The sequence below is a fragment of the Phoenix dactylifera genome, unplaced genomic scaffold (genome assembly GCF_009389715.1).
Source record: "Phoenix dactylifera cultivar Barhee BC4 unplaced genomic scaffold, palm_55x_up_171113_PBpolish2nd_filt_p 000566F, whole genome shotgun sequence".
In the NCBI taxonomy this organism is placed as follows: domain Eukaryota; kingdom Viridiplantae; phylum Streptophyta; class Magnoliopsida; order Arecales; family Arecaceae; genus Phoenix; species Phoenix dactylifera.
The window spans coordinates 92,043-108,023 of record NW_024067971.1 but is presented as its reverse complement, the minus strand read 5'-3'; the positions used below and the strand labels follow the sequence as shown (position 1 = coordinate 108,023).

The 15,981-nt window shown below is 37.7% G+C and overlaps 1 protein-coding gene across 1 annotated transcript; it reads right to left on the bottom strand.

Annotated features, from left to right (window-relative positions):
• Positions 1–2,527: 2,527 nt before the first annotated feature.
• On the bottom strand, positions 2,528–4,178 carry LOC103711344 (heptahelical transmembrane protein 4-like). The gene is made up of 2 exons (XM_008797453.4): positions 3,796–4,178; positions 2,528–3,689 (listed from the first exon to the last, which is right to left on the bottom strand). The coding sequence occupies exons 1-2, from the start codon at positions 4,077–4,079 to the stop codon at positions 2,864–2,866; spliced, it is 1,110 nt and encodes a 369-aa protein (XP_008795675.3). The 5' UTR covers positions 4,080–4,178; the 3' UTR covers positions 2,528–2,863.
• Between the last annotated feature and the right edge of the window lie 11,803 nt (positions 4,179–15,981).

Below are 15,981 nucleotides of genomic sequence, written 5' to 3'. Positions count from 1 at the left end.
AGAATATTACTCATCAAGTAACAATAATATCTACAATCTACTCAAGTAATTAACAAACAAAATAATCAAGCAATCCACATACATAAGAAGCAACACAATTTTTTGAACGTAAAAAATGCTTCTTTATGAAGAGAAAAAACTATGAGACCTAATCTAGTAAAAAATTTCCACTATTTAGAATAATATAATTACAGTAGATCCTCTCTACATCAATTATAAGCTGCACAAATATCAACAAAATTTAATCTTAGCTTTTAAAACAATAATATTTATCATCAATAAAACGGATTTCAACAATAAATAGCAAAATAGAGAATAAATCTCACCAAGTATTAATACTTGAAATAATTAATAGAAAAATCTTTTCAAAAATCCAAACCATTTAATTTGTAGCTCTCAATACCGAAAATAACATATTGAAATGTCAGCCAAATTTAGATAAAATCAACTATCCAATCATCCGATAAAGCAACATCTCCTCCTCCTCCTCCTCCTCTTCTTCTTCTTCTTTTTTTCTTCTTTTTAAGCCCAGCACTCTGGTTTCTTTCTTGTAGAGCCAGAAGTTCCTTCTTATCTTTTTTTTTATTATTATTTTAAAATTCAAATAAGGTGGGTCCCACATGAGGAGGGACCACACCAACAATTATCAACCAAGAGCCGTAGAGTTTGACTGTCGTCTGATCTTCTACCATTGCCACAATTACAACATCGTTAAGATCATGTTCTTTTGTCCACCAGGATTCAAGCGTGAAAATTTGACTTATCTGAAATTTAATGCAGCTGTCTAGGGTGATAGGAGTGTGATCTAATGTTAAGCTTACGAGGGCCTTTTGAAGAGTAGCAGGGAATTCGCTTTGTCATTCCAATGAAATAAGGACCCTATCTAGTCTCGCCAAAATCGGATGTCTCTTGTTACTCCAAGTTCCTCCCCTTCAACTCAATATCCATAAGGTTCCAAGAATCAATGAAGTCCACAAATTCAATGCTGTCTCTAATGCTCCGTGCAGAACCTTTTCTGTCATGGACTGACTTGGTAATATTAAAGTCTTTCAAGCACCCAAGCTCCTGCAAAATAAGATCTAATGGCTCTCAATTCATCATAGAAAGCAGGCTTCTCAGTTCTATCATTAGGACCATGCAGGGAAGTGACAATAAGCGGCTTTCTCAATTGTTAGCAAAACAGTTCTGCAGTAATAGAGTATCTGTTTATAAGAGAGCGATTCAAAAGAAAAGGTTCCTGTTCCATAAGAGGAGTCCATGCTGTGAGGAAGGAGAGTCTTCTCTTTCTCTGGTAGCTCATTTTCACAAGGAGAGAAAAAGATCAAAGTGCGTGGCAGATCCGGTCCGTTTGAATTTGAATCCATGGTAGGCGAGGTCTTGGACTGTACAAGTTCGGAGATTGATTCAGCGGTTACCGGTTGGTCGGGAGGAAGCACAGCCTCGGTTCAAGCTTGTAGCAGGGATACACCTATGGAGTCCCGATCAGCCCATGACTCCCATCATCGGAGAGTCGAGTACATCTTCTTTGTGTGAGGTAATCAGAGCTCCAGCCTTCGGTAGGTAACTCTCGTCAGGTAGCAACGCTCCTTCGATCAGGGGACAAAATGTTGAAGTTGGGGAAAGGTTCGCCCTATGAAACTCCAAGGATAACAGGTTAGACGATGATGCAGGATCTCCCGATTGGTGTTCCCCATCAGGATTCATAGTGTCGACTTGTTGAAGTAGGGGGGGGCCTTGTTTTTCTAGCTAGCTTCCTAATCAGTGCGAGGTTGAACGTTAGAAGTTTAGTCTCATATTAGTTATTCACCGAAAAGATTTTAGGTACTAACATAGAATTAAGAAATCAAAAAAATATGTTCTAACTAGTTTTTTTGAATGAGGTCCTGAGTTATGACAAATGGTATCAGAGCAAACTCGGCTCATAAATTATGTGAATTAGAAGATATTACAGCACAAGTTTATAGAGTTCGTGGTATCAACTCTTTTCCATCATCCCTCAAGCAGGATCATATTGGCGCTATCGCCAGCAAATTTTTTCACTTGTTCTTGGCTATCTCTGGTGGGCTTATTGAGTTGCATTCATTGTAAGGTTTGGCATTTTTTTCATTTGACATGGGCACTATTAGGTGCTAGCCAATTAATGACCTCACATCCTACGTGATCGATCTTATTCTCCACCAAAATAAATAGTGGATAAAACCTAGCCGATGGTGAAAGTTAAGAGGCTTGCTGCATTATGTTGATTTATTTATTTGATGGATATCATACAGTACTCGATCACTTCATACTACCCCACTGATTTGATATGTTGAAGTACCATCACCAATCGACAAGTCAAAAAAATCCTGCAAAATAAAAAAGTTTCTTTAATTTGATAAATACTCTTTGAAACAATATACTAAATTACAACTTGGAATTACTGTTGCGAACTCTTGATGTCAGAATCTAGTCTCAAATAACGGCTCCACATACCTTTACAAGTTTTTTTTTTTTTGAATAAATGGAGGAAATAAGTTACTTTCCCCAGATTTATTAATATAAATTAGTGAAATTACATTATGCTAAGCTCATGAAGAAGAGTTGACACAGATCTTTACAAGTTTCAATGACTCGGTCCGGATACTCCACTTTTGACTTGAGAGGAGGGAACGAGCCACTCTACTGTAGAAGACCAATCGAGCTCCACTAACTGACGGTCAAACTGTCACGACACCCTCGCCATCTGCCGCACCAACCCTGTATCTTTCTCTTTGACCAAGTCCTTCCACAGGCTTCACGCCAAACCCACACGTCAAGTTTGTACAATTCTTGTGTTATTCTTTATTAATCACGTATTACACAAAATCTTCAATTTCCCATACTCTTAACACGCTTCCAAATCTCTCCATCTGAGGTACACCAAGCCAGCAAGATAGTGTGTGTAGGCCCCTGCAATGACCAAAACGTGGAACAGCTGATGGCTATGGCCGGCCAGGTCAAACTTTCCCGGCATCCACCGCTCCGGTATCCTTGCGGCGTAGACCAACACGCCGAGCACGTAGAATGTTCCCATCACCATCTCATAACCGGTCGTCAGAACGGCCTCCGGCCGGTGTCCAAACATCATCACCTTGTGCACTATTGGTACCAATCCGGATAGTCCCATGCACACGAAGAGCCCAGCCCGGACCGACCGGAACTCCGGTGTCTCGAACACCGGCACGAGCGAGACCAACACGGTGGCTATGCCGAAGGCGGTGATGAAGCAGAGGTAGAGGCTTTGGAAGAAGGGATCACACATGAAGGAGTAGTAGACAAGTGGGTAGAAGGAGGTGACAATGAGAGCGGAGATGCCGCCGTAGTCGAGGCGGAGCATGACGTAGCACGTGTGCTCGGAATGGCACGAGAGGAGGTGGCAAGCACTGCTCATTATCAAGCAAAACATGGCACCGCAAAGGTAGGCGTAGAAGGGCCATCGAGTAGTGATCCCTCGTGCCGGGTCCGTCTCGATTTTGTCAGTGAGGTTGCCTTGAGGGGAAGCCATGGCGACAAGTCCATGGTGGCGGGGATTTAGAGGGTCAGAAACATTGGTGGTGGATGGAAGGTTGGCCAAAGGCAATGGTACCGGAGAGGAGACAGTTGCGTCCATTGGGACCATCATCACCGTGCATGCGGTGAGAGAGAAGAAGAGGAAGAATCCAATCAAGTGCCTGAAACAGAAAGGAATTATTAATTAGTTAGATAGAGAAATTTGAAATTACATAGATCGATCGTAGTTTGCGGGAATTGAGATGAGGTTGGTGATGGGAAGCTTACGTCCAGACGTTAATGGTCTCGTTATGGATTGAGAAGATGCTGAGGATGGTCTGTTTCAAGGGCCATTCGGAACGGTAGTAGTTGAGGATGAACTCGTTGTGCTTTAAGAAGCTGGGTAAGGAGTGGTAGTCCACAAGCTCGCATTTGGTCTCATGGCATGAGCTTCTCTTTTTCTTCTTCTTTCCATCGTGGAGTGGGGTGAGTAAGAACTGACCATCATCTTCTGCAATGGAGGAACCCTTCTCCATTGCGACGGTAGAGACCATTATATCGGCGACAACCATGTTGCATGCGAATTTGTCTCCACCAAGAAGATAGCTAGAGAAGTTGATGGAGGGATAGACGGGAGGTGGCGAAATTTTGGGCTGCTGCTTAGGAGGAAAGACCTGGGGGAGATGGAGAGAAGGGAAAGGCCTGGGTGGGTATTTATGGGGCGGGTTCTCGTCTGGGAGAACTACGTGAAGTTTCGTGGGAAAGGGAGTGAGGTTTTGAAATGGGCAACGGTCTCAGCGGCCGACTCCGTAAAAGTGTGCTTGAAAAGGTCAGTTGTCATCCGGTCAGCGCTCGGAAAATGCACGCATTAGTTCGTTATACAATATACGTGATAGTATTATTATAGATTCTTATACATATTAGAAACCAAGAAATTAGCTACCGGGAAGATCAAATATTCCGGCTATATGCGGACCAACGCTCGTAGTCTTATAGTTATGGGTCTCGGTCCTCCAACTCCAGTCCACCTTTGAATTGGAAAGGTGAAGTGCCATCAACTACGGTCCGTCGATCGCACACCATATACATGGTGGTTTATTGGATATCCCACCTTGTCTCATCATCCATCATTTTGCATTGCACGGACAACGGATGATTGCAAAGATGTCTCCAATCATTGAGAAAATCAAAACTTGTTAAATATAAGTTAATGATGACTAGCAAAATTATTATTCTTGGGTTTAAGCTAATGAAAGCTTTTAGGGTATTCGTCGATAAGAATGAAAAACTTATCCAAAAAGGAAGGAAAAAAAAATGCTAAGTATACATGTGTGATTAAGAATGCAGCTTTATGCAAAGAAAAAGGTTGAATTTAATTATATGCACATGACTATAAGCAATATGAGTTACAATTGCCTTCTTTAAATCATTGATCTCATGTTTACTGAATGTTGTAATCCGATTGAGGAGAAGATAACTAATTTTCTCAATATGCTCAACTCGAATCTTTCCAAATAAATTTAGAAAAAGATGAAAAAAATTTTGAAACTAAGGTTTATGCTCCCTTCCCTTTCATTGACATTGAAAAAATCAAGGTAAATAGGGTCTTTATTTATAATGGTTTGGTAAAAACCTACTTTTAGCATGATTAAACTTCCTTACATGTATTTTTTGTATATGCATGCAATTTCTTTTGTGCGTAAATATGTGCAAAATTTTTTTTAACATAATTTCTTTGCGCACGGATGGATTTTCTTTTGCGTGTGCATTTTTTTTTTTTTGAGTGTAAGATTTTTGTGCATACAAATCACTAGAAATCTAATTTGAATTTAATTTATTACAAATGAATTTTCTTTTTTGTGCACAGTTGGATTTTTTTGTGTATGCATGGATTTCTTTTCATGTGTACGATTTTTTTTTTTTGAGTGGTATGAAACATGTGCAAAATTTCTTTTTTCAACTTGACCTCCAAAACTATCGATTTTTCTCCAAATTTTTTTCTAATTTGTTTGTATCTCGAAGAGGGATGGAATTTTCTCTCTCTTTTGTGTTTTCTAATAGATATAAAGATATTTCGTACATAACTATATTTAAGTATCTCCAAATATAGGTATTAGGTACATGAGGCTGGAAGGAAATTTACAGTCGACAGAGAGAATATAAAATGGGAATCAAAACAAGAACCGGCAGTCAAGTGGCCCGCATTAACCACATTATGTATCCTTTTTTTATTATTTTAAACTTCCATGCATTGGTTTAATTAAAGCTTTTAAATAACGATATATTTTTTGCATGAAAGGATTTGCAACGTTTCCCATACGGTGAGGTTTGTTCGGTCGATTCCCACGCTTATACTTTTGTCCATTATCATTGATCATGTCAACTTTTTTCCTAGTATATTCAAATCCATCCTTGGGCCCACCATCAACTCCTCTTACCAAGACTTGAGGCCAGAGCTATAATGACAAGGAGGACTTTGTGTTCCGACCCATGATCATCTGTTTGTCAAATAATGCTTGTATGTACCTCAACTATCCAACTATGCTGCAGGAGTCAATGAAACATATTAATGATGCAGTCAAAAGGCAAAGTTTTTTCTTGGGTAAGATGCAAGGTAGCCTTGGTATATGATCAAGCGTGTTACTTTTTCAATCATGAGACAACGCCATGTACAACATCCAAAGTTTGGTACTCTGGCAGCATTCTATAAAAGGGTTTAAAAGTGTAACTAGCTAACAACTACTTTTGTTCTAGTATTGTTTGAAAAATATTATAACTTTATAAATTGCAGGCCATCACCAATGAATATTTGTCACTTGATTTGTGGGGCATCCTCTCGACTTGAAAATGGTCTTGGATTTGGATTCTAGGCTCTTATGATGATGTTTTCATTGCAATTCTGAAAAACCAAAGTATTGATCATCTATTAAAATGTCATAGCATCATGTGTGCATTCGAATATTATGTTTATTATAAAAATAGTAATAAACTCAAAATTGCCTTAATTATAGATTTATCCCCTTGCTTTGTTATCGAAGATTCTAGGTTAGAGTTTGGGATAGTGCATCCTTAACTTTTTTGGATTTGGATAATTATAATAAAGTCGGTCTCTCTCTCTCTAAAATCGGACGAAAAATGTTGAAAAATGAGGCTGTCGGCTAGTATAATTGTTGAAGTCATTGAAAACTGGTATTACCTGTGTTTGAGTCTCTCCTTCATTTGATTTTTGGCTAGGTTTCGTATTGACCTAATTCTCTGAAAAAATTATTATTGAAATTAAAACATCAAACTAAATGTGTATTTCTTATGTTAAAAAAGAAAATCAAAATTAATAAATTGTTGAGACCATTAGACCATTATCCAAGAAACACTTTCATCCCTGATGCAAGGTTAACTACAAAGGAATGACTTAATTAGTTTATTTTCCTTTTTGACAAAGGGATGCATGGGAAATTCCCATCAGTTCACTTCATTAAGGATATGGATTGAACACGTTTTGTGCCATATCTAATCCAAAGAAGACCTAGCACAAGAGTTAAAGTCATAAAGCAATATCATTTGTCGACCTTGATAAAAATAAAGAAAAATATGTAGGATTAGTGTCCTGGAAAGGAAATTGAATGTTTTAGTTTCTGTGGGCAGCTAGAACCATCTGCTAGCTCGAATAACGTGTAACTTAAACCACAAAAATTCTTCTCAAAAAGGCAGACAACAAAAGAATTCTCTCCAATTGAAAGCCTCTAATCAAATGGAGAGGACCAACCAATCCATTTTGTTCAGGGTGGTCCGCCTATACTCAATGAATATAGGGGAAAAATCCGTCAATTTTCACAATTTTGTTTCTTCTTGCTTCGCTCGACCTTTTTTTATCAATATATTCTGTTTTCAAACTTAATGCTTTCCGTACCAGATCTTGTTACTGTTTTTTAATCTCTGAATAAAAATTGGGCGGTTTAGGCCTCCCTTTCTATCGGGGAAAAAAAATTTTGCTTCCTGCATGCAATTACCCTTCTTGCAGCTTAAGAAGATAAGAAAATTGCAATGGGCTTGACTAAGTTGATGTGCACTTTAGCAACATCGGATCTAATTTTAATCCAAACAAATGAAAAGCGGTCTCAGGACTAGGAACAAGGCTTTTTATAGTACTTTTGAAGAAGTTAAGTCAAGTTGTGACATCTTAAACTATTTCTTTGGTCGGGACCTAAAACATTACCCATAAGCTCATAATTCCTATCTTATTGATATAACATACTAAGAATTGGATTATTGTGATTCATTTGTGCTACTTGTGTCATACCCGTAACCCAACACCCAGGTCCGAGCGCATGACACGGCCGCACACTCCTTAGAGCATAGCTCTAGAGATTATGCTAGGCTTGAAAAATGAGCATAATTCACAAAATACCAACAATTAAACTAATCCACTACATTAATTCTTCAATAGTTCAATTACAAATTTTTCGATATCCATCAGTTTCAGCAAAATAAAATAACTAACTAACTAACTAATGACTAGCTGCATGAACTCTACGTCCCTCTCATTCGAGTCTATGCCTCCTGTAACTCCGAGGAAAAAAATAAGAAGAATATAAGCTTTTTCAGCTCAGAATTCCAAACTCTACACAATAAGTAAAAGTTCTCATCATCATCTTTTCAAAAAAACATATATATATATATATATATATATATATATATATATATATATATATATATATATATATATATATAACCAATTGCTCAACAATAAGTTTTTAAGTCATGTTATCCATTTCTCTTTAACTTAATTTACAGATTTCTTATCAAATTTTTTTTTCGGGCTTTGGATTAACCAAAATCATGATTCAGTCCAATACAAATACTGTACCACATTATAGTCTGTGGCTATCCCACTCCTAGTGGTTTTTCCTGTGTAAGCCGGAGGCTATCCCACTCATAGTGCCTTTTCATGCATAAGCTTGTGGAGGCTATCCCACTCGTAGTGGCTTTCCACACGTAAGCCCGTGGATACTATTCCATTCGTAAGCCCATGGATGCTATCCCACTCGTAGTGGCTTTCTATGCGTAAGCCCGTGGAGGCTCCCCATATATTAACCCATGGGCGCTATGACGAGGTTAGTCCAAACTATATCCTATCCGTCTAATTTATTTGTTATTCTTGTCAATTATCACATATACAATAAATTATTCTCAAATTCAAGATATCTTTATTGATATAATCATGTCCTCGATATTTGATCATATAATGACCACATAATTATATTTGTAATAGAAATCATATAAAAGCATACTGTCGCACGCCAAAGCTATACAAATCTCATGATGCAATTCCAATGATATAAACCAATAAACATATATATATATATATATATATATATATATATATATATATATATATATATATATATATAGTGATTCAAGTACAAAAATTCTTATCTTTATCGAAGATTGACCAAGACAATGATCGCTGAACCACTTTATGGTCTACAAACTGGGGTGCAGAGTACTTCGATCAGAACCTTCTTGTGTAGATAACTCTCCCTCTACATAATCAAACTCGATTATCAAAAATAAGTCAAAGAGTGGACTAGTAACCTAAACCATCTACAAGCATCCGCTAGAGGTCATCATCAGGTCCCTGAGTTCCTGTTACCATCTATCCAAGTTAACTAGAGAGAAAGACACACCAAGAGAGAGAAAAGAAAGAAGAAGAAAGAGAGAGAGATGCTCTCCCCCACCCTCCTCCTTTTCCGCTCATAGGACCAAGGGAGTGATGGCCATGGTGGCCCGCCCCCCACTCGGCAATGACCATGGTGGCCATAGCCTCGGCCAAACTGGCGGCCGACGACAGTGAAATAAGAGAATGAGAACTAAAACAAGGGTACCATGTTTCAGATGCAAATCCGACGAATGTCGGCTCAAATTGAAGAGAAACAAAAGCCAAAACATAGTTAGAAGAAGACGGAGGGATCTTTCCTCGATCTGGTGAAGATCCAACAACATTTCTGGCGAGGGATCAAGGGAAGAACTTGGAGAGAGATACTTAGATTTAGAGGATTTCTAGCCTATTCTTCGATAATCTCAAGGAGGAGAATGGGGGATCTTAAATAGACAAGACTTCTTCGATTCGTATCGAATCGTTGGATTTTTCGGCACGATAAGGTCCGAGATCGGGTCCTCGATTTTTTGACATGCCGCGCACGTGAGGTACCGCGGGGCATGGGCCTGGCCACTTCGGGCCGGCCCACAAACTAGTTGGTTGATGCGGGAAGCTTGGGTCGGGCCTAGCCGCTCCGACCGGCCCAGGCCCCATGGAAGATCGTGCGCGCGGTTTGGGTTGGGCCTGGCCGCTTCGGGCCAGCCCATAAGCACCAAAAGTCTAGTTATTACCACTTTTGGGACCAGGACCTCATCTAAAAAAGCTAGTCGGGAAGTATTATTTATGTTCGTTGGCCTTGTATAGGTATCCAAGATTTGTTCATTATATAGCAGATGTGAGATTAGATACATGCATGCACAAGTCTTTTACACTCTTTCTGTTTGAACCTTGGGATCCTTAGTAGGTTACGCATCCAAATCCATTCAAATCTAATCGCAAACACTACAAATAGCCAATGCCAACCCAAATGGCCTCGTGTTGCAATATCCTCCTGTCTACATGATCCATGGACCAGTTCCAATTTGATACCATATATAACAACCTTGGACGTCACCCAAAAAGATTAGTTAGAAGGTATTATTTGAATTTTTTGACCCATAGAGTCCCTAATATCTAATAAGTGCATAATCAATGTGGGACAAGCATATGCCCGCATGAGTCCTCACATCTGTACGACATAACACAACCATAGTGGAGATGTAGCCGTTTTTTTCTCCATATAAAGTATACAAATTGACTTTAAATTCCAACTTAGGAGAATTTTTCTGCACTAAATTAAATCATTTGAATCTCAACAAAATATTTCGAAGATGATAGTGTGAAACACAAGAAATTACAGTACCACGTGGAAGTGCATGCCGTAACGAGCTCGCCAACCGGCAAGCTGGACCAAGTTATGAGCCCAAGACACCAACTTGCGTACCTACCGAATCCCTTCTCCCCAAATTTTTTCTTCTGCCGTCCATGTCAAGGCCTTTAATCACAGAATAGCAACAGCCAAAATTCCAATTCGGGGACCCCAGTAGGTACCTTGGGTGTTGAATGGTATCATGTTCATATCTAAATGTGGACCATTTTGGTGGTGTCCACTGTTGACTGTTTGAGTACAGTTTGTAGCCTATCTATTTATGGTGGCATTTGATAGTCCAACTGGCATCACCAAAATGATCTTAGATCATTGGTAATTCTTTTTTTCGGAGTAATCTAGCCCTCGATAATTGTGAGATCACCATATTTAATATGCTATGTGCCAACCAACAAAGTTCTTCGGATATCCATGAGCAACTTATTTGGTATTTCAAAAGAATCCAAGATCACTGACTATATAATATCAAAACTACCTATTGTATATTCCATAAAAATATATATTAATCATATAAAATATATTATAAATAATATTAATATATTTATCAATATATTAATTATTAATATATTTTATGAAAATATTTTTATCAACCCTCTAAATTATTAATCTTATAAAGATATATTACTTATTATTATAGAATTAACATTTTTATTTATATTTATAATTATTTTTTAATACTAATATTTATTTGTATTATAAAAATAAAGCAAATAGAAATAATATAATAAATAATTTTTTATATAAATATAAAGTACAATAATATGTTTATATTATAATTTAAAATTATTTTTCAAAATAATACTATTAACATAATTTTAGAAATCACGTAACAACCTACATCAACCCATCATATTTTTTTGTTAGCGTGATCCTGTATCAATTAGTATTATTTTTTCTTTTTAGCATGATCTCGTTAGAGTGATTTTAGGGATCGCATAACAACTTATATCATATTATTTTCTTTATATAAAGTCAGTACACGAGTATATATAATTCCTAAAATGTACTGAATGTAAAAAAAGAGAAATAAAATCAATTTTTTACCCTTTTTTTTCTTTCTCTGCAAGTTTTTAACATGGTATCAGCGCCACCTATGACCTAATCTACTTCCGTCATCTCTTTCGTCTTTGTTGTGGCCATCGTTTTTATGTTTAGAAGCTTTGATGACCATCATTGCCGATCTATCAATCTCTATTCCTAGGTAAATCAATACCTGAATATCCTCTATTTTTCGATGAATCCGCAGATCCTCTATTTTCTAATGAATCAACATTCGAAGATCCTATATTCCTTAGTAAATCTCTGTATCGTCTATTTTTGGTAGATTAACATTTGAAGATTCTTTATTCTCTAATGGTTCCACAACTCTTCTCCACTACTTTTTTTCCTAGCTTCAGATCTTCGGTTGTCTCTCCTCACCGTCGCTCGACCCCTTCACCATCCAATTCGAGATCTCTTGCTCCTCTTCCATGGTGCCTTAGTCTATGAGGATCGTCGACCTTTAGTTGTCTTCTTCATGAGCCTTGTCCTCGCTACAACTGTCATTTTTTATTTGTCTTAGATCTCACTGCCACATCATAGGCAAGTCAATCCATCACATCGACAGACATGTTAGTTTTTCACATCAATCAGGTACATCGACAGACACACCAATCTGCTATGTTAGTTAGCTATGTCAGTGGAAGTATTAGTCTACCGCATTAGTTAGCTACATTAGCATTACCAAACACATCAATTTGCTATATTAGCTTTCTGATTTGCCGCATCAGTTTCTAAGCTGCTATGTTAGCTTTTGTTCAGCTTGACACATCAGCTTTTGAGCTAGTGTGTCAACTCCTAATCAGCTATATCAGCTTCTAAACTACTATAATAGTTCGTGCTTTGCCACATCAGGCTTTGTGCTGCTATATCAGCTTTTGATCTACTACCACCTCAGCCTCTAAGATGCTATATCATCTCCTAGTCTATCACGCCAGCTTTTGAACTGCTACTTCAGCTCTTAATCTAGTTTCTGGGTACATTTATGATCTAGTTTCCAAACTTAAATTGGCACCTATAGTATAATCTTGAGTCTGAGGGAAGATGTTAGTATAATTTTAGGAATTACTTAACAATTTGTATCAGCCTATAAATTTTTTTTTAATTAACATGATCCTGTATCGATCAATATTATTTTTCTTTGTTAGCATGATCTTGTTAGAGTAATTTTAGAAATCATGTAACAACTTGTATTGTATTACTTTTCTTATATAGAGTCCGTATACGAGTATGTATAACCCCTGAGAAGTATCAAACATAAAAAACAGAGAACTAAAATTACTTCTCTCTTTCTCTCTTTCTCTTGTTTTTTCTTCTTTTGCAAGTATTTTAACAAATATTATGGCAATAACATGATTAATAATATATTATAATATAATATAAATCATAAATACAATATTTGTAATATCAATATAATATAATATTGATATTATAAATAGCATATAAATATAATACTCTTTTTTTGGCTAGATTGAGTATTTTTGTTTCCAAATTTCAGCCGAAGAGCACCGCTCTAGGATGATCTGAGATACCTGACTTCAAGGATGGGTATTCCATTATCAAGTTGGGCAGTCATGATTTGAGGAATGAGGGTGATTTGAGATCATCACCGCCATATAGGATCATCGTGGTGCAACCAAACATGATAAACTCATCATCTCCATCTTCATCATTCTTGGCCTTGGGACGACCACATCATACCAATTGCTTCCTAAGGGTAATCCAAAAAATTTAGTGATCAGACATTCTGCGTAATGGGTAGAATAGTCCTGACATAATCCAGCTTTGAGTCAGGTCAAATTTCTTCAATGTTTTTTCTTGAGACAAAAATAATCTCAGCAGTTAAACCTATCAATTGCGCTAGAAGAATCGCTTTGGGACACCACTTCTGTTGAGAATGAGCTAACTTTCAAGTGGATCTACTCGACTAGATGGCATAATCACGGTCAAGTCAGTGCTCCCATCAGGATAAATCATATATTGTGAGTCTCAAGACCCAATATACCATAAATGAATTTTCTAGCTTGGGACTTCCAATATCTCACAAGATACACAGACCCGGACCCGGACCCGGACCCAGACCCGACCCAAATGACCCGTCGGGGTAGGCATGGACTTGACCTGACCCGACCCATTTTTCAACCGGATCGGGTCTGGGTCTAAAATTAGAACCCGAACATGAAACCGAGTCGGATCGGGGTCACCTAGGACCCGACCCGACCCATTTGTAGCCCTAGCTGAGACAGGACAATGTTGGTGCAGTTCTCGAACAATAAGTGAAAACTCGATCTCCTTTTAAACAATTGTGAAAAGAAGAGAATAAGGAAACAGGATATTTGGTTGCAAACCAAGAAATATTAATTTCATACACCATTCCATCTCAAACTTGTTTTACAAAATTATAGTTTCATTTTTCTATAACGTGCTTTTCAGTTTCTCATCATCTTGCTTTTGAAGAATTCTTGGACTTCTCTTATACGCTTTACAATTTGGAACTTTGGGCATATATATGACCTCCAAAATTTTGCTCATGGATGCTATCCAATTGTGCATCAAAAAAATCCCAAAAGATCTAAATTATAAGGGAATCATTTGACTTATATGAAATCATTCTCTAACCTTCCATATGTATAGTTTTATCGAACACCTCATGGACCTGATCTACCTTGACTGCCACCATGCATGCTTCGCATGCGCAAATCATAATTTGATGCTTCCATTTGATTAATTCTTTATTTTGATACTTTGTACTTGCCTCTTTATCAACACTAGTAATGGATCATACTCAAATTACAGTAATGACCTACTCAGGTCCCATCGTGATATGTACAAAACAAGGTGTTACATATGTTGACTTGTTTGCTTCAAATTATTTTTTGCCAATTCTTCCTCTGACCTTCCCCATGTTTGTTTCTAGTTTTTTTTTGAAAGGATACTCCAATTTGTAATTAAGACAGCACCTCCCCAGGCAGCTCTATTGTTTTACGCGCATCCAAAATATAATGTACAATTAAAGCTACAAATGGGTTGGGTTGACCCGTGATCCGATCCGACCTGACTCGAACCGTTTAGATCCGACCCGACTCATTTTGAAGGACTCGTGGGGCTGGGCCAAATTCTAAAATTGGACCCATTCTATTTTTCGGGTTAGATTTGAGTTTACTGAATTCAGACCCGACCTGACCCGACCTATTTGAAATTTAGGTAAATTTGAGTTTTCAATCCTATGACCCGACCCTATCCGACCAAATCTATAATATTATTTGAGCCTGTGGGGATGCAAACACAAGTTCTGAAGTCATGGATGGGTGGACCTGAATTAAACCTGACCCAGACCCGAATTTTTTAAGTTGGATCTGAGTTATACATGAATTTAACCTGACTCAATTGACCCATTGGGTCAAAAAATGTAGCGGTGGACCTGATCCGATCTTCTATCGGATCAGATCTGGATCTAAAATTAGAATATAAAAAAAAAAATTGGATTGGGTCGGGGTCACTCATGATCCGACCCAACCCATTTGTACTTCTATATACAGTACTCAATGGTCCTATATATACACACACACCATTAATTGATCATTTCTACTCAGTCCCTCTTCCACCTTGAAACTTACAACATAACATTTTCCATATGTTCCAAAAAATGTCCTTAAAATCCCATTGGTACTTGACTAACGCGTAGCCCATCGTAACTACGGAATCAAGTTCAGTGAAAAATTATAAGGAGCCTCCAAGCTCTCCCATTTTAAATTACATTGACCGTCAAAAGTCTCCCGGATACTTCACATTCAAATCCTTTGACTTTCCAAATCAATGGAAAGAAGCCTGCAGGTCATGGACTGTAGGCTACTTCTGGCCTCCGCCAACGCAAAAGACCATTTCATAGTTTTCAAACCACAGGGGGTAACCTCAAGGCTTCTCATCCACTCGGACATTACCACCAAGGCTAATCATTTTATGCACGCCTTGGTTATTGCTACAATGTCCAGGTTGTATGTTTCACGCAAAAGAATAATTATTCTTTCAAGACATCGGCGTTGAACCAATCTTGTACAGATCTCAAAGAATTTTGATTTTTTTCATTCATTCACCTATGAATAACCTGAAGTGAGATCCAACAATAGATTTGCACAAAGAAAAGTAAGTCATTCTTTTACGTGAAAGATACAAATTCTATTATGTTAGAATGTGTTGCTACCGAGAAATTATTAATTGGACTAGGCGTACCAATCGATCAATCCAATCAAAAAGCAGCACGGATAAACATAAACAAAAAAGAAAGAGGAGAATAAAAAACAGCAAAAAAAGCTTGGTATTGCTTTTTGGTTGGACTGATCTACTGCTGAGCTGATGACCTGATCCACTAATTATTTCCTGGAGGGCCCTCTTTTACAAAAGCCAACCAACCACG

Excerpts from the sequence above, each read along its gene's own strand:
- LOC103711344 (XM_008797453.4), bottom strand. The coding sequence starts at position 4,079 with ATGGTTGTCGCCGATATAATGGTCTCTACCGTCGCAATGGAGAAGGGT. Across the intron at positions 3,690-3,795 it reads GAGACCATTAACGTCTGGAC|GCACTTGATTGGATTCTTCC; the intron begins GTAAGCTTCCCA and ends TTTCTGTTTCAG.